The sequence below is a fragment of the Tiliqua scincoides genome, chromosome 2, assembly GCF_035046505.1.
Source record: "Tiliqua scincoides isolate rTilSci1 chromosome 2, rTilSci1.hap2, whole genome shotgun sequence".
Lineage (NCBI taxonomy): Eukaryota > Metazoa > Chordata > Lepidosauria > Squamata > Scincidae > Tiliqua > Tiliqua scincoides.
The window spans coordinates 226,649,215-226,671,444 of record NC_089822.1 but is presented as its reverse complement, the minus strand read 5'-3'; the positions used below and the strand labels follow the sequence as shown (position 1 = coordinate 226,671,444).

Genomic DNA, 22,230 nt, shown 5'->3' with positions numbered 1-22,230 from the left:
TTGGGCTGTTAAGCCCTGTTCAGGAGTCATTACACCAGTCAACGTAAGGAGGGAAAATGGGAGTGTACCAGTTAACCATGTCTCTGGGCTGATATGCTTCTTGGCCACTACCACCCACTTCCCATGACCTTGCATTCAGTGCTGGTCCAAAGAAGCAAGCACTGAACATAGGTACTGTATGTTCAGGGGCTCACTCTGGAGCATGTTGGAATGGCGCTTTGGCTAGCCAGCATGCTTCTGCTCCTTTTTCCTCTGTATTCAGTGAACAGCTACAACAAGAAACAGGTTAGGAGGGTAGAATGAACTGGTTCAAGAGGGCCAGAGCAATTTTCTCTTCAAAGGATCCATGATGAGTTTTGTTTGCATGTTGCATATTTGTCAACCATTCCTGACTGCCATGTCACCCCCAGATAAGACTGAACAGACTGCTCAGGTTTAGGCTGGATAGCCAATAGCTTGACTCCCTTGCTTGAGCCATCTTGTCGCTCATGGAGCAATGTGGTCATGGAGCAACATCGCTCATGAAGCAATGTTAAGTGCATTCATGTAGTGTTTCTTAAACTTTTGATCTTGGATTTCCGTCTGAATTTACATGACCTCACTCCCACTCCCCAGTTTCACTAATCAATTCCTTCTGTGATTGTGGAAATATCATTGCACACAGTCATGTGCATACAGTCTGCTGCTGCTTCATGCATGGGCCTGGGGATTGGGAGTTATCACACACTGGCTTTAAAAGAGGAATACATCATGATATTTCTGACACATCCTAAAGACATATACAGAGAGACATAATAAATAAGCAGCAATCCTTATGAACAGGTTGCATTGAGATGATGCAGCAGTAAAGTTCATCTGATAAAAGTAATGTAAATCAGTGTGGACTCACACCCAGGATCTTTCAACCCACCTAGGTTTTTACTTGTGGGGAAGGAAGATGCCATTTAACTCATCATCCCACACCTCCCTAGAACTTTGTGTCTTATGCTCCCAAGAATTTGAGTACAATTGCATTAACTGGTAAGAGGGATAATATATGGACAATCCTGTTTTAGAGCAGGGAGCTGGGCATACTTCACAGCTACACAATTGTCTAGCATTGTTGAATCTGGTATATCCTGGCAGGATGTTTGTTCTGCCTCAGTGGGGGGAAGGGCTACCTATTTCCTGAGTCCAATGTCTGTTTACAGAGACGTTGGATCCTCTTTTCAGAGAACACCAAAATACTCTGCTGAAATTGTTATACTCTCCCAATGCAGAGAGAAATACTATAAATATCTATGTAGTATTCTATGCGCATTGAACTGGGAGCCAATTATATATTATGTACCCAAAGGCCAAAATGTGCACATGCTGAAATTATGTTAATATTATTTATTAATAACTGAACATTTACTGTGCAACTGAACATTTACTGTGCAAGAGGGATCTGAAGGCCTTAGGAGTAGACCTCAACAAGTGGGAAACCCTGGCCTCTGAGCGGCCCACTTGGAGGCAGGCTGTGCAGCATGGCCTTTCCCAGTTTGAAGAGACACTTGGCCAACAGTCTGAGGCTAAGAGGCAAAGAAGGAAGGCCCATAGCCAGGGAGACAGACCAGGGACAGACTGCACTTGCTCCCGTTGTGGAAGGGATTGTCACTCCCGAATTGGCCTTTTCAGCCACACTAGACGATGTTCCAAAACCACCTTTCAGAGCGTGATACCATAGTCTCTCGAGACTGAAGGTTGCCAACAACTATGCAACAAAGCCAAGCATCTCTGAAGGCCTTCAGGGTTGCTTGCCTTCTTTAAACAACCATCCTTCAGCCATCTGAGGATGCTATAAAATACCTCTTAGGCTGCAAAGCATATTTGCAAGGACATTAAGGCCTACCAAACCCAGTAGGACTTCCTTCCGAGTGCACATACTGATTCACGGAGCAATCGTATGCATGTCTATGCAGACATAAATCCCATTGAGTTCAATGGGGCTTACTCCCGGAAAAGTGTGTATACTGGATTGCAGCATCAGATTGTTTCAGTATTACACCAAATGATATCACTGAGGAAGTGATGTAGCTATGTACTGTAGCTATCTGCTATTTTAACACATGCAAGTAATTTTAATGATTATGTAGATCAGAAGTAACTATCAGGGTTGTGATGTTCCTATCAGACCTACATAATTACCAGTTCAATTGATGGCACTATGAAAACACCCTGCAGATTTTCCCAGCATTTTATTTTTAGAGGGTGAACTAACTGAAAACCTCCACAAAAACCCAGCTATGGAACTGTGGGGCTCTGTAAGCTTGTTTTTTTTGGTTATTTAATAGTTATTTTCAGTCTAGCTCCCTGACCATGTCATTCATTTTTGGCAGGCAAGCAGAGAGGACTGTCACTGGTGCATATTCATTAGTTTATTAAACCTCCAAGAACTAGCTTTTGTAATATCTCCAGCTGCAGAGGGATGCTTATTGCTCCCCCCTGCAGTTAACAACCAGTTTTATTTCAAGCAGCAGAACTTGCCTGCTGAAGCCTAAACTCATGTCACATTTAGCAATGGTTGCCCCACAGCTCTCTAACAGTAAATTTACTCTCATTTCAATGCACATTTTGTTTCAGCTATAGCAGTTACTTCAGCTCTTCAACGTTTATGGTGAGGACAAACTGTGGAAAGCATAACTGACACTTAGAGCATGCCTACACCTTCCATTGCTGCTTCATCAGCGCACCAGGAGGGGGAAAAGGGCTTCCAAGAATAGTAGTGCATTCTGTTACAAGTCTGGTACCAGGCAGCTCTGTCTCCTTATTCAGTATCAGTGACACATTAGGCATTATTTGATGATTGGAGGAATGAACACAGCCTGTGTTCAGAAGTATCCTTCCCAAAAATCAGGTTCCTGGGTTGAGCCCTGGCACAACTGAATTAACAGCTTAGAGCCCAATCTTATCCAACTTTCCTGCACTGGTGCAGCTGCAGTGCAGCCCCAAGGTAAGGGAACAAATGTTCTCCACCAGAGGATGCAGTGCACAGCCCATTGGCACAGCTGCACCAGCACTGGAAAACTGGATAGGATTTGGCGCCTAATCTACCAAAAAATTTGGCATGCTTAAACATGTTGGGAGCCACTCAAATGGACCATATTTTAAGCTTCATTAATTACTGATTTGTTTCCACGCCCAATTCAAGGGACAATTTTTGATCTTTAAAGCCCTCAAGTGACCAGGGACTGGATATCTCAGGAATCGCCTCCTCCCACATGAAGCTACTAGATAGAAAATGCTGCTCCACACCTCAGGATCTTCTTGCTTCCTTTATGCCAGCAGATATGTGTTGGGCAGGGACAAGAGATATGGCTTTTTGGTTGTGGTGTCCAGATTAATGAACAACCCCCAAGAGATGTGTGCCTTGCTCTTTCATTGCCTTCTTTTAGGCATGTGTTAAAATCTGTGTTTCACTGGGCCCAATGAAAGTGCAAGCATTGTCACACCGTTTGCAGAGTTAATCCTAACACCAAAATGTTGGCTCCCCCTGATCCCTCATTTGTTTATCACTGCTATAGGGTAATTAATTGGTTTAGTTAGCAAACTCTGCTTGTGGGCATTTGACTGCATTCAGGAGAGAGGTAACAAATCAATAAAATATCCTTACCAAGAACAAATGTCGAGGGTGCCTATTTTTCCCAGACACTTTCATTAGCGTTCCTTCTTTCAGAAACACCTGAGGAAGAGAACAGAAGGATCAGTACTGCTGCTCCCTTTGGAGGTCATTATTTTTGTTCAGTGGCTCATCATGTGAACAGGACAGTTCTCTTCTCTCTCTCTCTCTCTCTCTCACACACACACACACACACACACACACACACACACCAGTTTAGTTGCCTTGTAAGTAAGAAGTTAAAATTTTTTAATCATCATAAGTTACAGAAAACAAAGCCTGTGACATAAGAGGAAAAAATAAGCAGCTGGCCAGAATGGTGATCTGCTGCAAATCAATGACAGGCACCACATAGAGAGACAGAAAGCGGCTCTCTATACATGCCCACCATAACATGTAAATCAGCTCTCCAGAGCACCTTCTAAAGGAAGAAAAGCATAATCAACATTGTAGTACTCTTGTATGACTGTCTGCTTCAAGTTATCCTTGAAATTCCATCCCCCTTTATGTCAATAAAGTATAACACAAATCAACTTCCTGGATTAGTCAGAAGAAGAAATATAAGAAAATTAATAACATAATTATACATGTACATGCACATTAAGGCTGCTGAAGGGGAGCAGTTTCCAGGCAAAGGCTCCTGGCATTTTAAAACATTGCATAACTGGAAGTAGTTCCACAAATGGAATTGCTCTTTTCAGGAACTGTTATTATGAAGTGACTGAAAAAGCCTCACTTTGAGCCTCTGTCTGTTAACACAGCTCTTGGAGACACAGTAGCCCTGCCAGGAAAAATGCTGGCAATCTTATTATAAGAGAAGCAAAACCTAACAGAACTCACCCTTCCTGGCTGGAGAAGGTTGCTCTGACCCTTGACACTATGCTCGATATGTACCAGCTTTTGCAAATTTTCCTATAATTGGAACAAATCAGAAAATAGAGTTTAGTGTTTACATCTTGGTTCTCAAAAGAAGACATAGCCTTCCCCTATAAAGTCCAAGGCAGGGATGTCCAAACTTTTTGGCAGGAGGGCCACATCAACTCTCTGATACTGTGTTGGGGGCCAGGGAAAAAATAATTAATTGACATTTAAAATTTGAATAAATGTACATAAATTTACATAAATGAATTTATTAGAGATGGGACTTATATGAATGAATGAAGGTCTCGTGATAGTTCAAGTACTATAAAAGACTTTGCGCAAAGCAAGACCAGCCTTTCCTTTGCTTCCACTGCTGCTTCACACACTGATACAACAAGCAGCGGAGGAAGTCCTTGACCTGTAGCTTGCTCGGCAGGTCAAACAGTCAGTGCTCATGCTGAGAGTAGTTGCGTTGGGCCAACATGGGCTCCAGCAAATCTCCGGAGGGCCAGAGGCTCATTGGAGACTGGGGGCTCCCCGCGGTCCAGATTGGGGGTCTCCAAGGGCTGCAAATGTCCCCTGGGCCAGGGTTTGGGTATCCCTGGTCCAAGGGATTATAAGAAGCACTTTGATCAGACTGGGCCTAAAGCCCTTTGTATATATGGTAAGCGTTGCCACTTTTTTTTTTTAACAGAAGAAATATTGTACTTTAGCCACTGTATCAATCAAAGGTCATCAGATGAAACTTTCCCTGGCATAGACATGCAATCATAAGAAAAGCATCAGCTGTTGATTCTCTGCCTGCTGTCTCACAGATGTGAATTTAGAAGGTGACCACTTTTTGTTCATGGGCAAACATTCCTGTACCTTGATGACCAGGTGACCCACTCCTGAGCAGACAGAGAGAAGGTGTCATGGAGAACACACAGAGATGTATCTCCCTTTCCCCCATGCTGTGATCCCTGGTTGCCCAGGGCCTGCACAGGTTGTGGCTGCAGCAACCATTCACACAATCCAGCATGCAAGGTTTTAATGGACTTGGTATCTCATGTTTGGAGTAGTGTTGTTAATACAGGTTCAGCCTATTCATACATGGATTTTTTATACACGGATTTGACTCAACATGAATGACCCCTGCAAAAGAGAAAGAAGGTGCTGATCCCTGGAGAAGGGGAAAAATGCATCCCTTTAAAATCAGTTTTAAAAACTGAACAGTCCTTTAACAACAGCCTCCTTAATGAGAGAGAGAGGGGGGGGGCAGCAGGCTAACAATCCATCAATCCTTCTCTCTCCTTCAGACCCCTCCCTTCCCCCAGCACATGAAAGAAAGGTGATCATCTTGCATTGTGAAGGGAGGGGCTGAGTGAAGTGCTGATGGATTGTCTTCTTAATGACTCTTATCTTAGAGTCAAAAGGTCAGCAAGGCTGTTTTCAATCACTGGAGCAAAGAAACTTTGTTTTTTAAATTGATTTGCTATAGTGCGTTTTTTTAATCCAGGTGAGTGCTTGGAACCTACAAGAATAATTAGTCTCAACCTGTATATATATATTTTACCTTGAGGCTAATTTTTCCAATGCTTAGGTGACAAGCCTTCTGGAATAACTCTTTAATGATATAGTGCCACTGATAGGATTAGATTTTTAGATTCAGCACTAATGGATTTGTTGCCATCATCTTTAAGGTTAAGTAGTATGTATATGATGAAATGGGGCTCTCTTTCCAAATGCTTAGTAGAGATTAGGGTGCTCATTACCAGAGTCTGACCTTACTAACTGCCTACCTGCATTGAAGAGCTTGGATACCATCACTGACTGCCAGCAAACTGTGTAATCTCTCAGTATGGTATCTACAATTAATCTAATGAGACCTCTGTTCCCATTAAAGTGACAGTGGAAGGCACTTGGGTAGGAAAGAGATGAGTTTTTAATGAATTACTCTCATTACATCCGCAGCATCATTACAGACAGTACTGTCTCCTAACATCTCAGTTTTCATATCTCTGTTGTGCCATGATTTCCATGCCCCCTTTGGAACATTTTAATTGTACAGATGGCTTCTTGAGGCTCCAAGACTGTTGCCTGACACATTTTATATATATATGTACATAAATGTAGTGCTGGGTATGTGCCAGGCAAGCATGACCCAGGCCAGTCTCATAGTATTTTGCTTGGATTGATGGCAAGGAAGCGTCAGGTCCCAGAAGCAGTGGCATACAAAGACAGTAGCTGAGGGGGCCAGGCTGCATGGGGGTGTCCAAGCGGCCACTCCAAAATGTTGAAACTTTTTTTCAAGAAGAAAACTTATTTTTCATTTGTTTATTAGTATGATTATATATGGAAAGTTTCAAAGTTACATATAAATACACAAACTTACAAAGCTAGTATATCTATCACACACACACACACACACACACACACACACACACACACACAAAGTTCAATAAAATGTTCACTGTCTGCTCTTCTTCTCTAGGCATCATCATCATCATCATCATCGTTGTCATCATTAATTTCATTTCATGACTATTATTGAAAATAATGTTGTCATGGGGGGTGCCAAAAATTTATGGGGCCTGGGTGCTAAATGGCCTTCAAATGCCGCTGCTCAGAAGCTTCAACAAACTTTGATTTTACAGAGCAACACTGGTCCCCTGACTTTAGTTGGCAGGCTTAGGGGAAGGCTTGCCTTGTTTTTAGGAAATTCCATAAATGGGGGGGGGGGCACCTTGCTTTGTCAGCAGATTTAAACAAGCCACATTTTGGGGGGGGGGGTTTCCTAACTTTGAAGTAAACAAAGTCATTAGTGAGCTCCAAAGAGGTAACTTCAATCTAGGCTTGCCTCAGCAACCTCATAAACTCAGTCAAGAGTAGTATGAGCATTAAGGCACAGGCCTCTTAAGCAATTAAAGATCCCTCTGTCACATCCTCTGCAGGGTGCAGAGCAACAGAGCCACCCATCTTGAAACAGGGTGGACCATCCACAGCCACCAAAGCACAAAAGAAAGGCACTTGATGAGCTCACCGCACAATAATCGCTATACACAATTCCTATGCGAATTTTGGTTACAAGCTTGTTTCAGCAAAAGGCACTTGATGAGCTCACAATAATACACAATTCCTATGCTATACACAATTCCTATGCGAATTTTGGTTACAAGCTTGTTTCAGCAAATACGATGGATAACCTTGGCCTTTGGCAACCCTGACTGATAACTCTCTCTATTCTCTGGGTCTTGTGTGCAGTCAAACTGATGACATGCTTAGTGTTGCTGACCTTTTCTCCTTTGGTGTGAGTATGATGAATATGTGGGACATATATTAGCAATTTGGTAGCACATATTAGCAACACAATCCTATGCATCTCAGAAGTAAAGCTAACTGAATTCAATGGGACTCACTCCCATGAAACTGTGATTTTCAATTTCAATTTTGCACTGGTTAAGGGGAAGACCTAGAGATCAGTCCTAGGCCTCCTTTTCAGACAGAGGGATGTTAAATGTCACTGCAGCTACTCAAAAGACTGAATTGTACAAAGGGTTACCCATTTGAGCACCTTCAGTGCTAGTAGGAGAGACTAGCCCAACCATGCTAAGAGAGGGAAGTGCTTTCACAGCCTGCTGGGGCTCACTCCTTGCCTGTAGATTGGTTAAGACTACAGCAACCAAAAACTAAATCATGGTCTCATAGCATAGTTGGAACCTTGGTGCTTTCTTGGCTTATTTTTCTTTCCCCTGGTCTCCGTCACCTTCTTCCACCTTCCCACTACTTCACAAAACCCAGTTCTTCAGCCCCTGTTCCATTTGTTCCTCCTGATCTCTCCTTTCACTCTTCCTTGATTTGTGCCACTGCACAACCCCTTCTCCTTGTAAGGATTTCCTTCTTTTTCTTTCTATTAAGAAACTATTGATGTTTCTATTAAAATAGTTTCTATTTAATAGTTTCTATTAAGAAACTATTAAGGCCGAGTTGCATGACTGATTCTTGTATTGCATTTTATTTTATATTCTCTTCTCAGTTAATATATACTTGTCCCCACAAAAGATAACTCCTGTTGCATCTTTAACCTTGCCTCCCTTCTCATTTCATACCATTCCATTGAGTTGTACTATGAGCCACTGCACTTGGTCCCTGCACACACAACAGATTTTTCCCATGTGCACAATTCACGTTTTAGAGCGTGCCTGGGAATAAGAGTATAGGAGTACGTCCATTTGAAAACAGAAGGACTTACTTCCAAGTAAATGTGCATAGGATTAGGTTGTGAAAGGGGTTGCAAGTAAGCAAAAGAAGTATCACTGAAGTTTTCTTCAGTGCCAATAACTGGGTAGAATGAATTAATTTCTACGATGAATTAATTTATCACAAATTAATGGAGTAGAATGAATTTTCATCAGAGGCCAGTTCAGCAAAAGGGTATTCTTATACACATTTCTTGATAGCAGCAACACTTTCAAAATTATTTTCAGCAAGAGCATTTTTTTGGTAGGTAACAAAATGAGAGAATTTCTTACTTAATTAACATAGAAATATTCCTTAAATTAGGGCAGTAATTATTGTAACAGATTAATTATGCAGATGATTAGATGAAGGCGTCTAATGTACTTAAAAAACCTTTCTTTGATTGAAAGTGATGCCAAGAATCCAAGATTCAAGTTTTTTGTTAGCATTTTTTATTGTTGCTTTATTATAAAGTGTTTTTTTTTCAATAAACACTTTTTGTTCAAGTGGTCCCCAACCTCCCTTGAGATTATAAATGCAGTTTTATGGTTGGGAAGCTACAGAAAGAGCATGTGCAACCACACTACTTAATGGAAATCCTCCATGGTACACGTTGTGCTCTAAGAGGCACTTGGGGAGTTTAAGAAGTAGATTAGAGGGCTGGTGGGTTTCACTGAGGCAGCAACTGAAAGGAAAATGAATGGTGCAATACGGAAGCCTGGATCATAAATCTAGTTTTGTTATTAAATATGAACAGTGGGGGTTCTGCCTGTCATGAATGGGAACTGTTCTGAACTCCAGTTGTATCACACATTTCTTTGTGGTGACAAGGGATTTGTTTTTAGTTTCAAAATATCCCGACACTGACAAGAGGGGCTACAAGAGATTAATGTTAAGTTTTGCCAAGGAATTATATTTCTGAAATGATGTGTATTTTCTGGAAACACGTAAATTGCCCAACCGGTGAAGTCTAAACACATTCAAAATATTGATTCTGCTGACAGCTCATCATAGGGGAGGATAAAGCACTGACCTGATTCAGATGTCCCATTCCAACAAATCAAGGTTTGCAATCCTAATTTCTCTGATTGGACATTATGGCAGACAGTGGCTCAACAAACCAGGAAAGCTTCTATGAAGGTTGGTGTATGAGGGGAGTAAAATGCACTGTGGTTTGTTGGACCAGGATGGTGATGTCTGAGGGCCCAATGCTATCCAATTTTCCAGCTCCGGTGTAGCCACAATGCAGCCCCATGGTAAGGGAACAAACATTCCCTTACCTTGAAGAGGCCTCTGTAACTTCCTTCCAACTGCAGGCTGCAACATACACCTTGTTGGTATGGCTGCATGAGCCCTGGAAAGTTGGACAGGATTTGTACCCGACTTGGGCCATTGTGAACTTAGATCTATTATTCTTTACTGATGTTTGCCTGCTCACTGCTTCTCACAGATAAGGTATCCTCAGGCTTCTCACAGATAAGGTATCAGGTTTTCTGCCGACCTCACTGTTGTGCCTTTAACAGCATCCTGATTTTAAGCAGGAGAAGCTTTCCCTTTCCCTTTATTTCTATGCTGGGGAAAGTGTCACCTTTGAAGTGTCTCTCTGTGTGTCAGCCTTCTGTTAAAAGCTGGGGAGCAGAGCCAATAAAACAAACATGACAATATCTTACTCACAGACACAAATGCACCTATCCCTGTGGAATTAGTTCTGTCCCTATTGAGTTAAATAGGTGTGGTGTTTTCCTTTCAATTGTATTGAAGCATCTGCACACTCTGCAGTGGAAGGACCCCATCTGTCTTTTGTTTACAGCAAAACATTACTGAAACCTGGGCAGTAAAATGAACATGAAAATGCTGGCCATGCTTAGTCTTGGCACACATTTCAGAGACATGGATTGAAAATCCCACAACCAGAGATTCCCAGCTGCGTGGAAGAGTGGGAAACTCTTGGCTCTGTTTTCAGCAGCTGTGTTGCCTTTCCAGCTGGACTGAGCACATGGTTTTCATTTGTAAAAGGTGAAAGTTTGTTTCCTCTTCATAGGAACAAGGATCCTGAATTATAGGAGAGAGAAAGTGAGCCATGCCTGACCAGACATAATGGATCTGCCTTGTAGACTCTTGGCATAGCCCTTGTCTCAGAGACTTCAGGTTCAAAAGGATAAGAACATTTCTTGTGGAATTCCCTCCACAGCATGTATGAACAGGTGAATTACTATAACAGTCCCCACCATCTGGTTTCACAGGAGCTGCTAAAATCCATCATTTTTCTGTCAAAACGCCACACGCAAAAAGTGTGTTTGTCATTACTGTTTTGCTGATTATCTACAGGAAGGTTTGAAAAACATGCAAGTCTAAAGGTCAGTCCCATGTGCTCTTGTGAGAGTTGTGTAGGAAAATTAGTTGTTGCCAGGTTGCAACCTGAAGATCAGTGTTTCTCTTTAAATTATCAGATACAGCAAAAGATGAAGAAAACTTAGCTTCTTCCACCTGTCCTGTTGCCTGATGCCCATCCCTGCCTCCTGTTCAACACACTGAGTTTTGCTTGTTACAGCTGTTGCAAGAAGGAAGTGAAGGACAGACTGAGAGGGAGAAACCAGGTCATCCAGGGATTGAAGAACATAAGAAGAACCCCACTGGATCATGCCAAAGACCCATCTAGTCCAGCTTCCTGTATCTCACAGTAACCACTAGGCCTCAGGGAGCCCACAAGACATCAAGATACCTGCATTCTCATGCCACTCTCTTGCACCTGGCATTCTGATGGAGCTTATTTCTAAAACTGTAAATTTTAATTTACATTGTGGATGCCCAGGTTGCGACTCAGCAGTTGTATCTGAAAACATGAATGTCTGTTTCTGAGCAAACATTATAGGAAGTAGTTTTGGAATTCACATGTCTTCTTTTTCTGAAACCATCTATACGCTAACAAGTGATTTCAGGGGGTTGAGTGCCTATCAGTTTGTTCATACAGTATAACTAAGCCAGCCACATACAAGGTAGTGGTTTTATGTACTTGATTTCTATGTTCCTAAGCATGCATAAGGAGACAAGTTTGTAAACTGAAAGGAAAGAACCCCAAAAGCCTCTTGCTTAGGTTGAAGCATGCTTGGTGGCTGTCATGAGCTATGGAATCTGCAGGTCTAAGTTAGAAAACACACAGCAATGGAAGATTGAAGTGGAGGGAAGGAAGAGAGGAAGAAGTAATTGGCCTGCCTGAGTCAATTAGGCATTAACTGTGGGGAGATGAAAGCCTCCTGAAGCCATTAGATTCATGGCCCAATGTTTCTTAGATTCACCGCCCAATCCTATCCCTTTTCCCCCATGCTGATGCGGCTGTGCCACTGGAGCACGTGCTGCATCCTGTAGGGAGGAAGTCTCAGAGATCTCCTCTGCGTAGGGGAATATTTTTCCCTTGCCTAGGAGTAAGCTTCCAAATCCTGAATGGGTCTACTCAGACCCATGGCAGCAAAATTGCTGGCACAAGTCTGCATGGACCCAGGAAGGCCAATCAGCTCCAGGAAGGGGGCTTGGATTTGGTGGACGATGGTGCCAGTGAACCAGCCCCTTCCCAGACCCAATCTGCCCACCATGTCGTTGTCCTGTTCTGCCTCCCTTGCCTCCCTGCCCAGCCACACACAGGGCCACTCTGGCCTCTCCACTCATGTTCCGGCAGCACAAAGCTTTGTGTGCTGCAGGAGGTAGTTTTACGACTGCTGTAAGGCAATACCTGTAGGATTGTTCTGTTAGTTCAATGAAAAGGAATACAAGTTTTCACGCACACATATTTTGTTAAGAGATATTTTAGTAGTTGTGAGCACCTTTGTGAATGTGCAAGGTCCAGATCCTTACCCTGGACTTAATTTGATTTGTCTTAATTCAGGCGTACATCATTTTTATGTTAATGTTTAATTGCTTGAAGGGCCCTAGAAGATCGGTTTGGCATACTCGTATTTTATTATTCATTTCTGACATGCAATCATAAAAATAAATGCTGATTTGTTATTAATAAAAATTGGTCCTAAACAGGAAGCAGTACTGCTAATTAACACTCACCCCTTGTTGCATGCTGTCATTGGCTCGATCTGCAACTTCAGAAACAATGAGCAAGGCAGCTAGTAAGGGAAACAAAACAGACAAGGGTAAGCAAGATTTTTCTCCTTTAGAACATAGGGGCAGGGGCAGATCCAAGGGGGAGCCATGGGGGTGTGGCCCCCACCAACTGTCTGCCAGCAGGGAAGGGTGCCTGCTGGGCTGGGGAGCAAAATTGGGAAGGGAGAACACCCACTGGGCAAAGCGTTCATGAAATTGACTGGAATGGGAGCCTAGGTCTATTTGCTGGTACACCTGGGCTCCAAGTCCAGGAAGGAGTCCAGCTCTACCAGCTCAGATCTACTAGACCTGCTCTCCTGCCTGGACTGTAGTTGAGAAGAGTTACATTTAATATACTACCCCAAATTTATGAAGTTTTGATAGAGTCAGCCACAAAATGTGGTAATTTTGCACAGTGATAAGGTTTACTATTCATAAACTTTTTCCTGAACAAGCTGAGCCAATAGTTCTAATGCAAAATATATTTTTTTGTTTTTAAATTACCTTGTGTGTCTTCATACTCAGCAGAATCAGGGCAAAGGTTATTCAAATAATCTGTGGGAAACAGGTATAGAGATATAGGGTATAATTATCTTTAGAAAATTAAAAAAAAATACCTTTTTGGATCTGCTAAATCATTAAAGTCATACTTCTATAAAGTCCTCATTGTAATCTTTGGTGTGCTCATCTACATAGCAGGACCAGCAAAGCCCAGGTAGGTTTTCTCCGTAGATTATATACCAGTGAAGCCAATTCTGTCTCACTGAAGGCAATGGGACTGAGGGCCAAATCCTGTCCAGTTTTCCAGCACTGGTGCAGCTGTGTCAACAGGTGACAACAGGGCATGTGCTGCATACTGCAGTAGGGGGGCAGTCACAGAGGCCTCCTCCAGGTAAGGGACTGTTTGTTCTCTTTCATTGGAGCTGCATTGTGATTGCCCTGGCATTGGAAAGTTGGATAGGACTGGGCCCTAAACAATCTTCAGTCTAAGAATTCTGTTCAATTGGTATGTGAATTATTACTTTTAACACTCCTTCAAAGCTATATCGTGATTCTCTTTTCCACTTTGGGATCTGCTTTAAGATTCTCTTTAGTGAAAAAAAAATACTGTATGCATTGCAGAAGTTCACAGCAAGAATATATTTGCATGCCTCCTCGCTACTGAAATTTGCTGGGTGTATTCACAAATAGAATTGTTTTCAATAATTTTTTCTCAATGAAAATTCTGGGCTGTACCTTAAGATTTCCTTCCACATGTGACCGGAGCTTCCACCTGAAATTCCTTCCTGAAGGCAAAAGTTTCTTCTGAAGGAGAAAAGAAACCTTAGGGTATAGCCCACTGTGATTACTTCCAGAATGTGCAGTGCTATGTGCAGAAATAAAGCAAACGTAATTTTCACCTGTGCATTCTTGGGGAAAATCTAGCACCGGCTGATTTTCATATTATTCTAAAGAATATTTTGCACATAGGTGAATGATTTAGAAATGGTATCTTAAATTGGATTTTTAACATTCCCCAAATACTCAAAGAACAGAAATTCAGTGAGTGCTTTATTGAACTATTTGGTGAAATTCAGACTCCTATGATCTTAACTCCTATGATAGAATAAGAACAGATAAATGAGAGCCAATCCTATCCATCTTACCAGTGCCAATGCAGCCGAAATGCAGTGCCAAGGTAAGGGAGCAAATGTTACCCTTTCCCTTAAAACATTACACTTACAAGCTTGAGGTGACTCGCCCACCACTGCAATGACTCTCCCACCACTGCAGTGCACACCCCATTAGCATGGCTGCATCAGCGATGAAAAGTTAGGTAGGGTTGGGCCCTGAGTTTCCAACATATTTATGATTAACAGGGTAAAGTCATACCTAATTCATGTCTATATGAGGCTTTGACCACATGGTTCTAACCACTTTGAATTAATAGAATTAGTATGACCTGTATTACCAAAATAAGCATATACTGTACAGCAATGTTCTTTTTGCACCTCTCTGGACTAAAGACAGGACTGTTGCAACAACCTATTAGCAATATCTGTGAAGGCTATACTCAAAAGCTGTCACCAGGGACTTGAGGTATTGCTTATCCTTGCCTGATGAATCATTGTGGTCTACAGTAATTTCTCCCAAATGTGCATGAGAAGTCAGAAATGCTGCAGCTGTAGTGCTTTGGCTGGTCATCCCAAATCTGTCCCACAATGCATTTTCTTATTGTTGTTTAATACATAAAAGATAGCAACAGTGCTGTGAATTATGAGACCCTGTTATGAGTTGTGGTGGCCCTTTAAGAGGAAGAACAGGGCATCTGGGCCCTTTTCAGGGAACGACTGAACAGAAAATGAGAATGGAGTCAAGAGATTGTGGCTGCAATCTGCTGTTCAGTTACATACTGTTGAAGCAAGCAGGAGTGCAGAATTGTGCAGATAATAAAACTGTGTGTTCAGTCAATGATAAAGTTTAAGAAATTCAGGCCTGATTTGGGCAATATTGGCCACCAATAGTGTGAGAAGAGGACAGGACTCCCCCCCGTCCAGCATGCCACCTCCACTCCCATACAGTCAACATGCACAGCAGAATATTCAGGCTTCTTCTAATATCACTTTAACAATGCTGACATTTTTCTTGTCACACTCTTACTACCCACATGACAAGCAGGAATGGAAAAAAACATGCCAGGTAGGGAAAGGAGATGAGCATATATATGCTTGCCCTCACATAATGGGTGTGCCACTTGGTCAGTATCATTTAAACCAGCTCTTGGTTGAAATGAGCCAGAATAATGACTTTCTAAATTGGGGGGGGGGGGGGGTCAATTTATGTATTTACAGAGAGGACACTATTCTCCAGACAGATCATCAGAAATGCAACTGGAGCACAACGTGACCTTCTCAGGAATAGTCAAATTCCATGTTAAAGTAAAACCCTCTTAGTAATTAAAAGCTTCCCAGTTATGGAGCATATGAACTCAAAAATTCCTCTTTTTTAGTATTCAAAATTTTCCCTTGTCTGGGAGTGGACTCACCAATTGGCCAGTTGGGGCATCGCCCTCCCATGAGACCGAGGACGCGTATCTGCTCTGGGACAGCACACTCCTCTTTGGCAACATGCTTTCCCCATCCAGGCATAGGGTGTGGGGAGGGAGATAACTGAATATGAGATTTAGGGTGCAATCCTAACCCCTCATGTTAGTGCTTTCCAGCACTGACATAAGGGCAATACAACTCTGAGGTAAGTAAACGAACATTCCCTCACTTTGAGGAGGCCTCCGTGAGTGACACCCAACTGTAGGATGCAGCACATGCCCCATTGGCAGTGCTATGCCAGTGCTGGAAAGCACTGACATAAGGGGTTAGGATTGCGCCCATAGTTGGATAGAAACGGATTTTCTTTTGACATGGGGATCACCATGGCATAAGAAATGGTCATCAGATTTCTTGGTCAAAATATAAATGATCTTAGTACGAGATTCAGATTTAGATTCAAACAAGAACTTGTCCGCACATTACACTGGATTAGACTTCTAAGTTTTAATAGGAATATGTCTTATGTGCCCAATTTAGAGTTGAAAAGAATTTGCTCCCCCATTTTCAACATTCTTGTGTGTGTGTGTGTGTGTGTGTGTGTGTGTGTGTGTGTGTGCTTTGTGCTGGATATTCACTGAATTTTAATATTTTTCAAATGTTCAATTTTTTGATAACAACATCGGACACTAGATTTCAATATTTGATATCATACTGACAGTTGGTATTTTACTGCATCAGGTAGCTAATAGGCCAATTAGCATTCGAAAGAATATCTAACATCTGGTGAAATTTTGGGTCCTGAAATTCATAAAGAGCTGTTGCAAAGCTGCCCACCTGTTTGCAGCCACTCTCTGTGCAAATATACCAGCCTCTTCCTCCTCAGACAAGTTTTGCTGTTTGAGAGCACTAAATAAATGTAGAAATGAGACAGTCATGTGTCCCATTTAACTTATCATCCATGGAGGAAAGAAAACCAAACATTCATTAGAACTTTGTATTGGTATCTGGTAGTCACTTGTGCCACTGTTCAAAGATCAGAAGCTGCTAAGAAGAGCAATCAGTGCCATTGGACCAGGATGAAGCTACTTCTAATCAATAGTGTGAGGTTTATTTGACTCATTTTCCTTTATTCTATCCTACTGTTTTTAGTTCTCTCTAATATAGTCTGAATCTTTATGAACTACCGATTGCGGGTGATGTTTATTGCTTCCTTCTCACTGCCCCCTGCATTCTTCATCTCACATCCCATCTCCTCAGAAGACATATGCGTTACCAGTTGTGTCCTCCATTTTTATGGCTAATGCTTCCTGGTTTGAATTCCTGGGGAACCATCTAATATGCTAACTCATTTACTTGTTGCTTTGCTGTGATGCGAAGTTCTGTCATTTCCTGCTGGCCCAAGCCACCAATCATTTCTCATCTGCTTTCCTGATGGCCTCCAGGCTTCCTTAATCACATCACTGTAGCTAAAGGTGGCTTCCAGTGGGCAGGAACATCAGAAAGAGGCTTTACCCTATAGGGATATGGGGAGCTAAATCTTTCCAGATGACAAATCAATGGAAACGGATATGTCAGGAGGAGTGGAATTCTGACATCAGGCCCTGGTCTACATATGTTCATTAGAATGTGGAAACGGACTTATCACGTGTGAAAACTGTTCCTGATCATGCACAATTTGTCCATGTACACAGCTTGCTCCCACAGTTCATGGAATATGAGTGTATGGCCTGACATCACAATCCTGCTGCCCCCCCCCCCACCATGCATTTTAAGTATCTCTAGATTTGTCATCTGAAAAGCTACTGAATTAGATTAGGAGTCTCCAAACTATGTCCTGGGGGTCACATCTGGCCAGCCATAAGATTATATCCAGCCCACAGCAACTTTTTATTTTGTCAGAGCATTTGGTAATGTTTCACATTTTTACTCAGTATATATCATTTCTCAGTTTAAGCATAGCACTGTTTCTTTGTAATTGTCACATTTCTCTTTCGTTGTGAATCATATCATGCTGATTACAAAAAAAGATCCAAGTAGAACTTATTCATTCATTTAAATTTCATTCATTCATTTATAAAACTGATTGCTATTCCAACATTGTCACCTCTGATTGGCAATAGCATTCCAAGATCCCAAGCAAAAGCCTTGCGCAGCACTACTGCTTGAGCTCCTACAAACTGAAGAAGACAGAGACTGACCCTGAGAACCTCCTGCTAGCAAAGAAGTGGCTCTGCCACTGAGCCCTGGGTCCTCCTCTTTCAGTACAACTGTTCTCACTGAAAAGAATTCACAATAGTCTGTGAAATGGAAAGTGGAAGGTTAACATGTTTTAACATCCCACCTGCCAAGTGTCCTATGAATCACCAGACTGATGAAAAATTAGAGTTCACTTGACTCCTCTCACAGTGTTCTCTAATTCATTCAGCCTCTGTCCTGTAAGGTTTGTGAGTGTTGCTATGGCGATCATTTGTAAGCCTCATGTTTAGTTCACCATCCCTATGCATTTCTGACAAGGGTCACAGGACATGCAATGTGAGTTCAATGAACTTCTTAGGAACTGATGACTCAGAAGAAAGTAGCTCAGTGCAGGGCATGACTGAGTTGCATTCATTTATCCTTCACTCTCTGCCTCAACTTTGGTCACAGTAACAGGGAGCCACATTTGAAGTTCACAGTGCATCAGTTAAGACCAGTGATGTAGATTAAGCACAAACCCCAGCAAATAACCGTCCTGAGAGTGCAGTGTTTTATGTCTCGCTGACCTGTAAGTAGTACATGATACTGGAATATGCGCTGTACCACTTTCAAAAGCTGATGTTTGACATTCAAGGGACTGCCGCCATGCAACTGCTGTCCTCAAGAGAAATAAAGAAAAAAAGAAGAAAAATATTAGAGCTCAAACATTCATAATATCAGAATCAGAAAATGATAAATAATCCATCTAGTTTAACATGCCCAGCAGTGAAAAATGCTTTAAAAAGCTGCCATAATGGTAGCACTTCCAGGTATTCTTGAGCAGCTGACTATTTGCAACACAGTAAAGTCAATGGATATAAATGAAACTTCATTCTGCTGATGTTAAAAGCCAGCTTGGGTTCCAAATTATGTTGGTAAAATGGATTAGAAACATCTGAAATAAATGAATAAATGCATAACCTTTGTATTGGCAACCTTCAGTCTCGAAAGACTATGGTATCGCGCTCTGAAAGGTGGTTCTGGCACAGCGTCTAGTGTGGCTGAAAAGGCCAATCCGGGAGTGACAATCCCTTCCACACCGGGAGCAAGTGCAGTCTGTCCCTGGTCTGTCTCCCTGGCTATGGGCCTTCCTTCTTTGCCTCTTAGCCTCAGACTGTTGGCAAAGTGTCTCTTCAAACTGGGAAAGGCCATGCTGCACAGCCTGCCTCCAAGCAGGCCGCTCAGAGGCCAGGGTTTCCCACTTGTTGAGGTCCATCCCTAAGGCCTTCAGATCCCTCTTGCAGATGTCCTTGTATCGCAGCTGTGGTCTACCTGTAGGGCGCTTTCCTTGCACGAGTTCTCCATAGAGGAGATCCTTTGGGATCCGGCCATCATCCATTCTCACAACATGACCGAGCCAACGCAGGCGTCTCTGTTTCAGCAGTGAATACATGCTAGGGATTCCAGCACGTTCCAGGACTGTGTTGTTTGGAACTTTGTCCTGCCAGGTGATGCCGAGAATGCGTCGGAGGCAGCGCATGTGGAAAGCGCTCAGTTTCCTCTCCTGTTGTGAGCGAAGAGTCCATGACTCGCTGCAGTACAGAAGTGTACTCAGGACGCAAGCTCTGTAGACCTGGATCTTGGTATGTTCCGTCAGCTTCTTGTTGGCCCAGACTCTCTTTGTGAGTCTGGAAAACGTGGTAGCTGCTTTACCGATGCGCTTGTTTAGCTCGGTATCGAGAGAATGAGTGTCGGAGATCGTTGAGCCAAGGTACACAAAGTCATGCATAACCACAGTAGCTTAAATTTGAGTTGGTGGGTGAGATTCAAAACTGAATGCACTTTAATTTAGATTCCATGAAACAACTAAGCCCTTTTTGGACATAAGCAGCCACTTTTCTGCAAGTTCAGGGATTGCATCATGGTGGCAGACTCCACTACCCCTGATTTATGTACATTCATTGACTGCCTGAGCAAGGCCCCTGTATGCACCTGTTCAAGCATTCAGTGAATGCACATTGATCATGGGGGGAGGGGGGAAGATGGCTTCCCCTCCCACATGTTCATTGGAGAAGCAACAGTATAATGTATGAAAAAGGCTCATGTTTCAAGTGGAATATTGCACCTTATAAACTTTCAGGGTACTTCTGAACTACAGCCACCAGGGGCCCAATCCTATCCAACTTTCCAGCTCCGGTGTAGCCACAATGCATCCCCGTGGTCAGGGTACAAATGTTCCCATACCTTGAGAAGACCCCAGTGACTGTCCCTCTAGCACAGAACACATCACACATCCCACTGACACATCTGCACAGGCACTGGAAAATAGGATAGGATTGGGCCCTAGGTTGTTGACTCAAGTGTAGCTCATACATTAGGCAAGGTGAAGTGGGTTGTTTCAGTTGCAGGTAGTGCTGGGGGAGCTGAGGGGGTGGCAACTTCTGGTTGCTCTTCACTCTGAGTCAGCTGAGGCCACCACCTTTCTCCAGCCTGCTGCGGATACAACTCACACTGATCTGCTTTCTGCCCGCTAAAAGGGAACAGAAACCAACCACCTCCTTGACTTGTTTCTTGCACAGTTTATTAAACATGGAAGTGCAGGACTTCTGGCTTGATTTCTGGAATCATGTGAACAAAGGAGCTCCTTCATATGCATGGTCCCTAAATTAAACAAGAAGCTCTGCACTTCTGCAGAGGTAGAAGCCATGAGAGGACCATGGATTTTTGGGAGGAGAGTGATTGTGCAGATGCAACGGACCTGGCATTGGGTGGCATTCCAGGTCACACTCATGCTATGGTGATTGGTACCACCTGGAGGGATTCAACCACGGGCCAGATGATAATACACAAGTACTTCAAAGCTAATATGAAAGCCAAGAACTTTTCAAGAAGAACTTGACATTAGTACTGTACTCCATCCACTAGATAATTATCTCTTACTCTGGATATTTTTGGAAGCATGACGTGCTCAGCAGCTTATTATAGGCCAGGAGTGGGCAACTTTAGGGATCTTGGACCTTTAACAATTGTATAGGAGAGGGCATTTCAGAAGGTGCAGCTTGTCATCTCACAGATAAAAACCTACACCTGCTGAAATTCTCTCTTCTACACAATTGGTACAGGATCCCTAAAGTTTAAAGTTTGCCCACCCCGTTATAGGCCAAGCAGAACAAACAGATATTGTTTCACAACTTTTACGTGTCCAGTAAGATGTGGCCCATTGATTCAACTGTGTTCGGTTGTATTGTGATCTTTTTACAAATATTATTGAAAAGTTGAAGGATCACTTTTCTTTGGAAATGCAAGCAAAGATCCAGTGGTAGATGTTAAGCAGGAAGCAGTCTGTTCATTTCCCCTTCAATGCCTGGTTTTTGGCAGCAGCTGAAAACCCCTTTGCAGAAGAGCATTGTTTCACCATCACCACCCATGCTCTGAATATAACCAGCAGCATGGAAAAATACACACAGACTTGGCTCATAAACAGCTAGGCTCACCACCTTTAAATTCAAACAGTTCAAAACATTTTGGTCACAGAGCTGGGTCAGGGGATGAGGAAAGCTAAATCAGTCAGTCTAAACTCACTAACAGTTCCAGTTTCACTATGAGAGACTCAAACATCCACTTTAAACCTTACTGATTATCAGGGATGGGCCACAACTTGGACTCAAGTCGTGAAAACACTTGTTTTTCATTACTTGTATGGACTTGAGTCATGCGTGTCAAAAACATGGGCACTGACTTGGAACTGGGGGGGGGGGTTACCATAAAAATGAAAAGATTTGAATAGACAAGGCAAGATTTGCTTTTGTATGTGCTTGCGACTCTGTTTTGCGTGTGCTTCCATTTTTCACAGCTTCTATGGCTTGACTTGTTTTTTGAAAAGACTCGGACTTGAGTCAAACTGACTCTAAAAACAGCTTTGGACAAGTTGCAATGGCCCATGTTATGACTCATTTGCAACTCAAGTCAAGTGGGTGAGACTCGAGACTTGTTTTGAGGAAGTGGCTCCAGCAAATCCCTGCTGATTACGGTATAGGAGATATATTGGCAGAGTATGAACAGCCATGCCACAACTTCCTACCCTATCAATTATCTACTTCCTACCTAAATTTCCATAATGAGTTCACAAAAGCCCAAATGCCCAAATTTCCATAAAAGTCCAAATTTCCACAATGGGCTCACAGAAGCCAGACAAACCAAATGCCCTGATGGCTTGCATGA

At 42.6% G+C, this 22,230-nt stretch overlaps 1 protein-coding gene across 2 annotated transcripts in view; it reads right to left on the bottom strand.

The window, feature by feature from the left end:
- Positions 1-22,230, bottom strand: part of FGD5 (FYVE, RhoGEF and PH domain containing 5) — a 152,445-nt gene that overhangs the window by 24,590 nt on the left and 105,625 nt on the right. For both annotated transcript variants that reach the window (XM_066616284.1, XM_066616283.1), the window contains exons 8-12: positions 18,597-18,684; positions 13,313-13,363; positions 12,773-12,831; positions 4,481-4,552; positions 3,635-3,703 (exon numbers count right to left, since the gene is read on the bottom strand). In XM_066616284.1, coding sequence (XP_066472381.1) covers positions 3,635-3,703; positions 4,481-4,552; positions 12,773-12,831; positions 13,313-13,363; positions 18,597-18,684 — 339 coding nt within the window. The remainder of the gene's footprint in view (positions 1-3,634; positions 3,704-4,480; positions 4,553-12,772; positions 12,832-13,312; positions 13,364-18,596; positions 18,685-22,230) is intronic.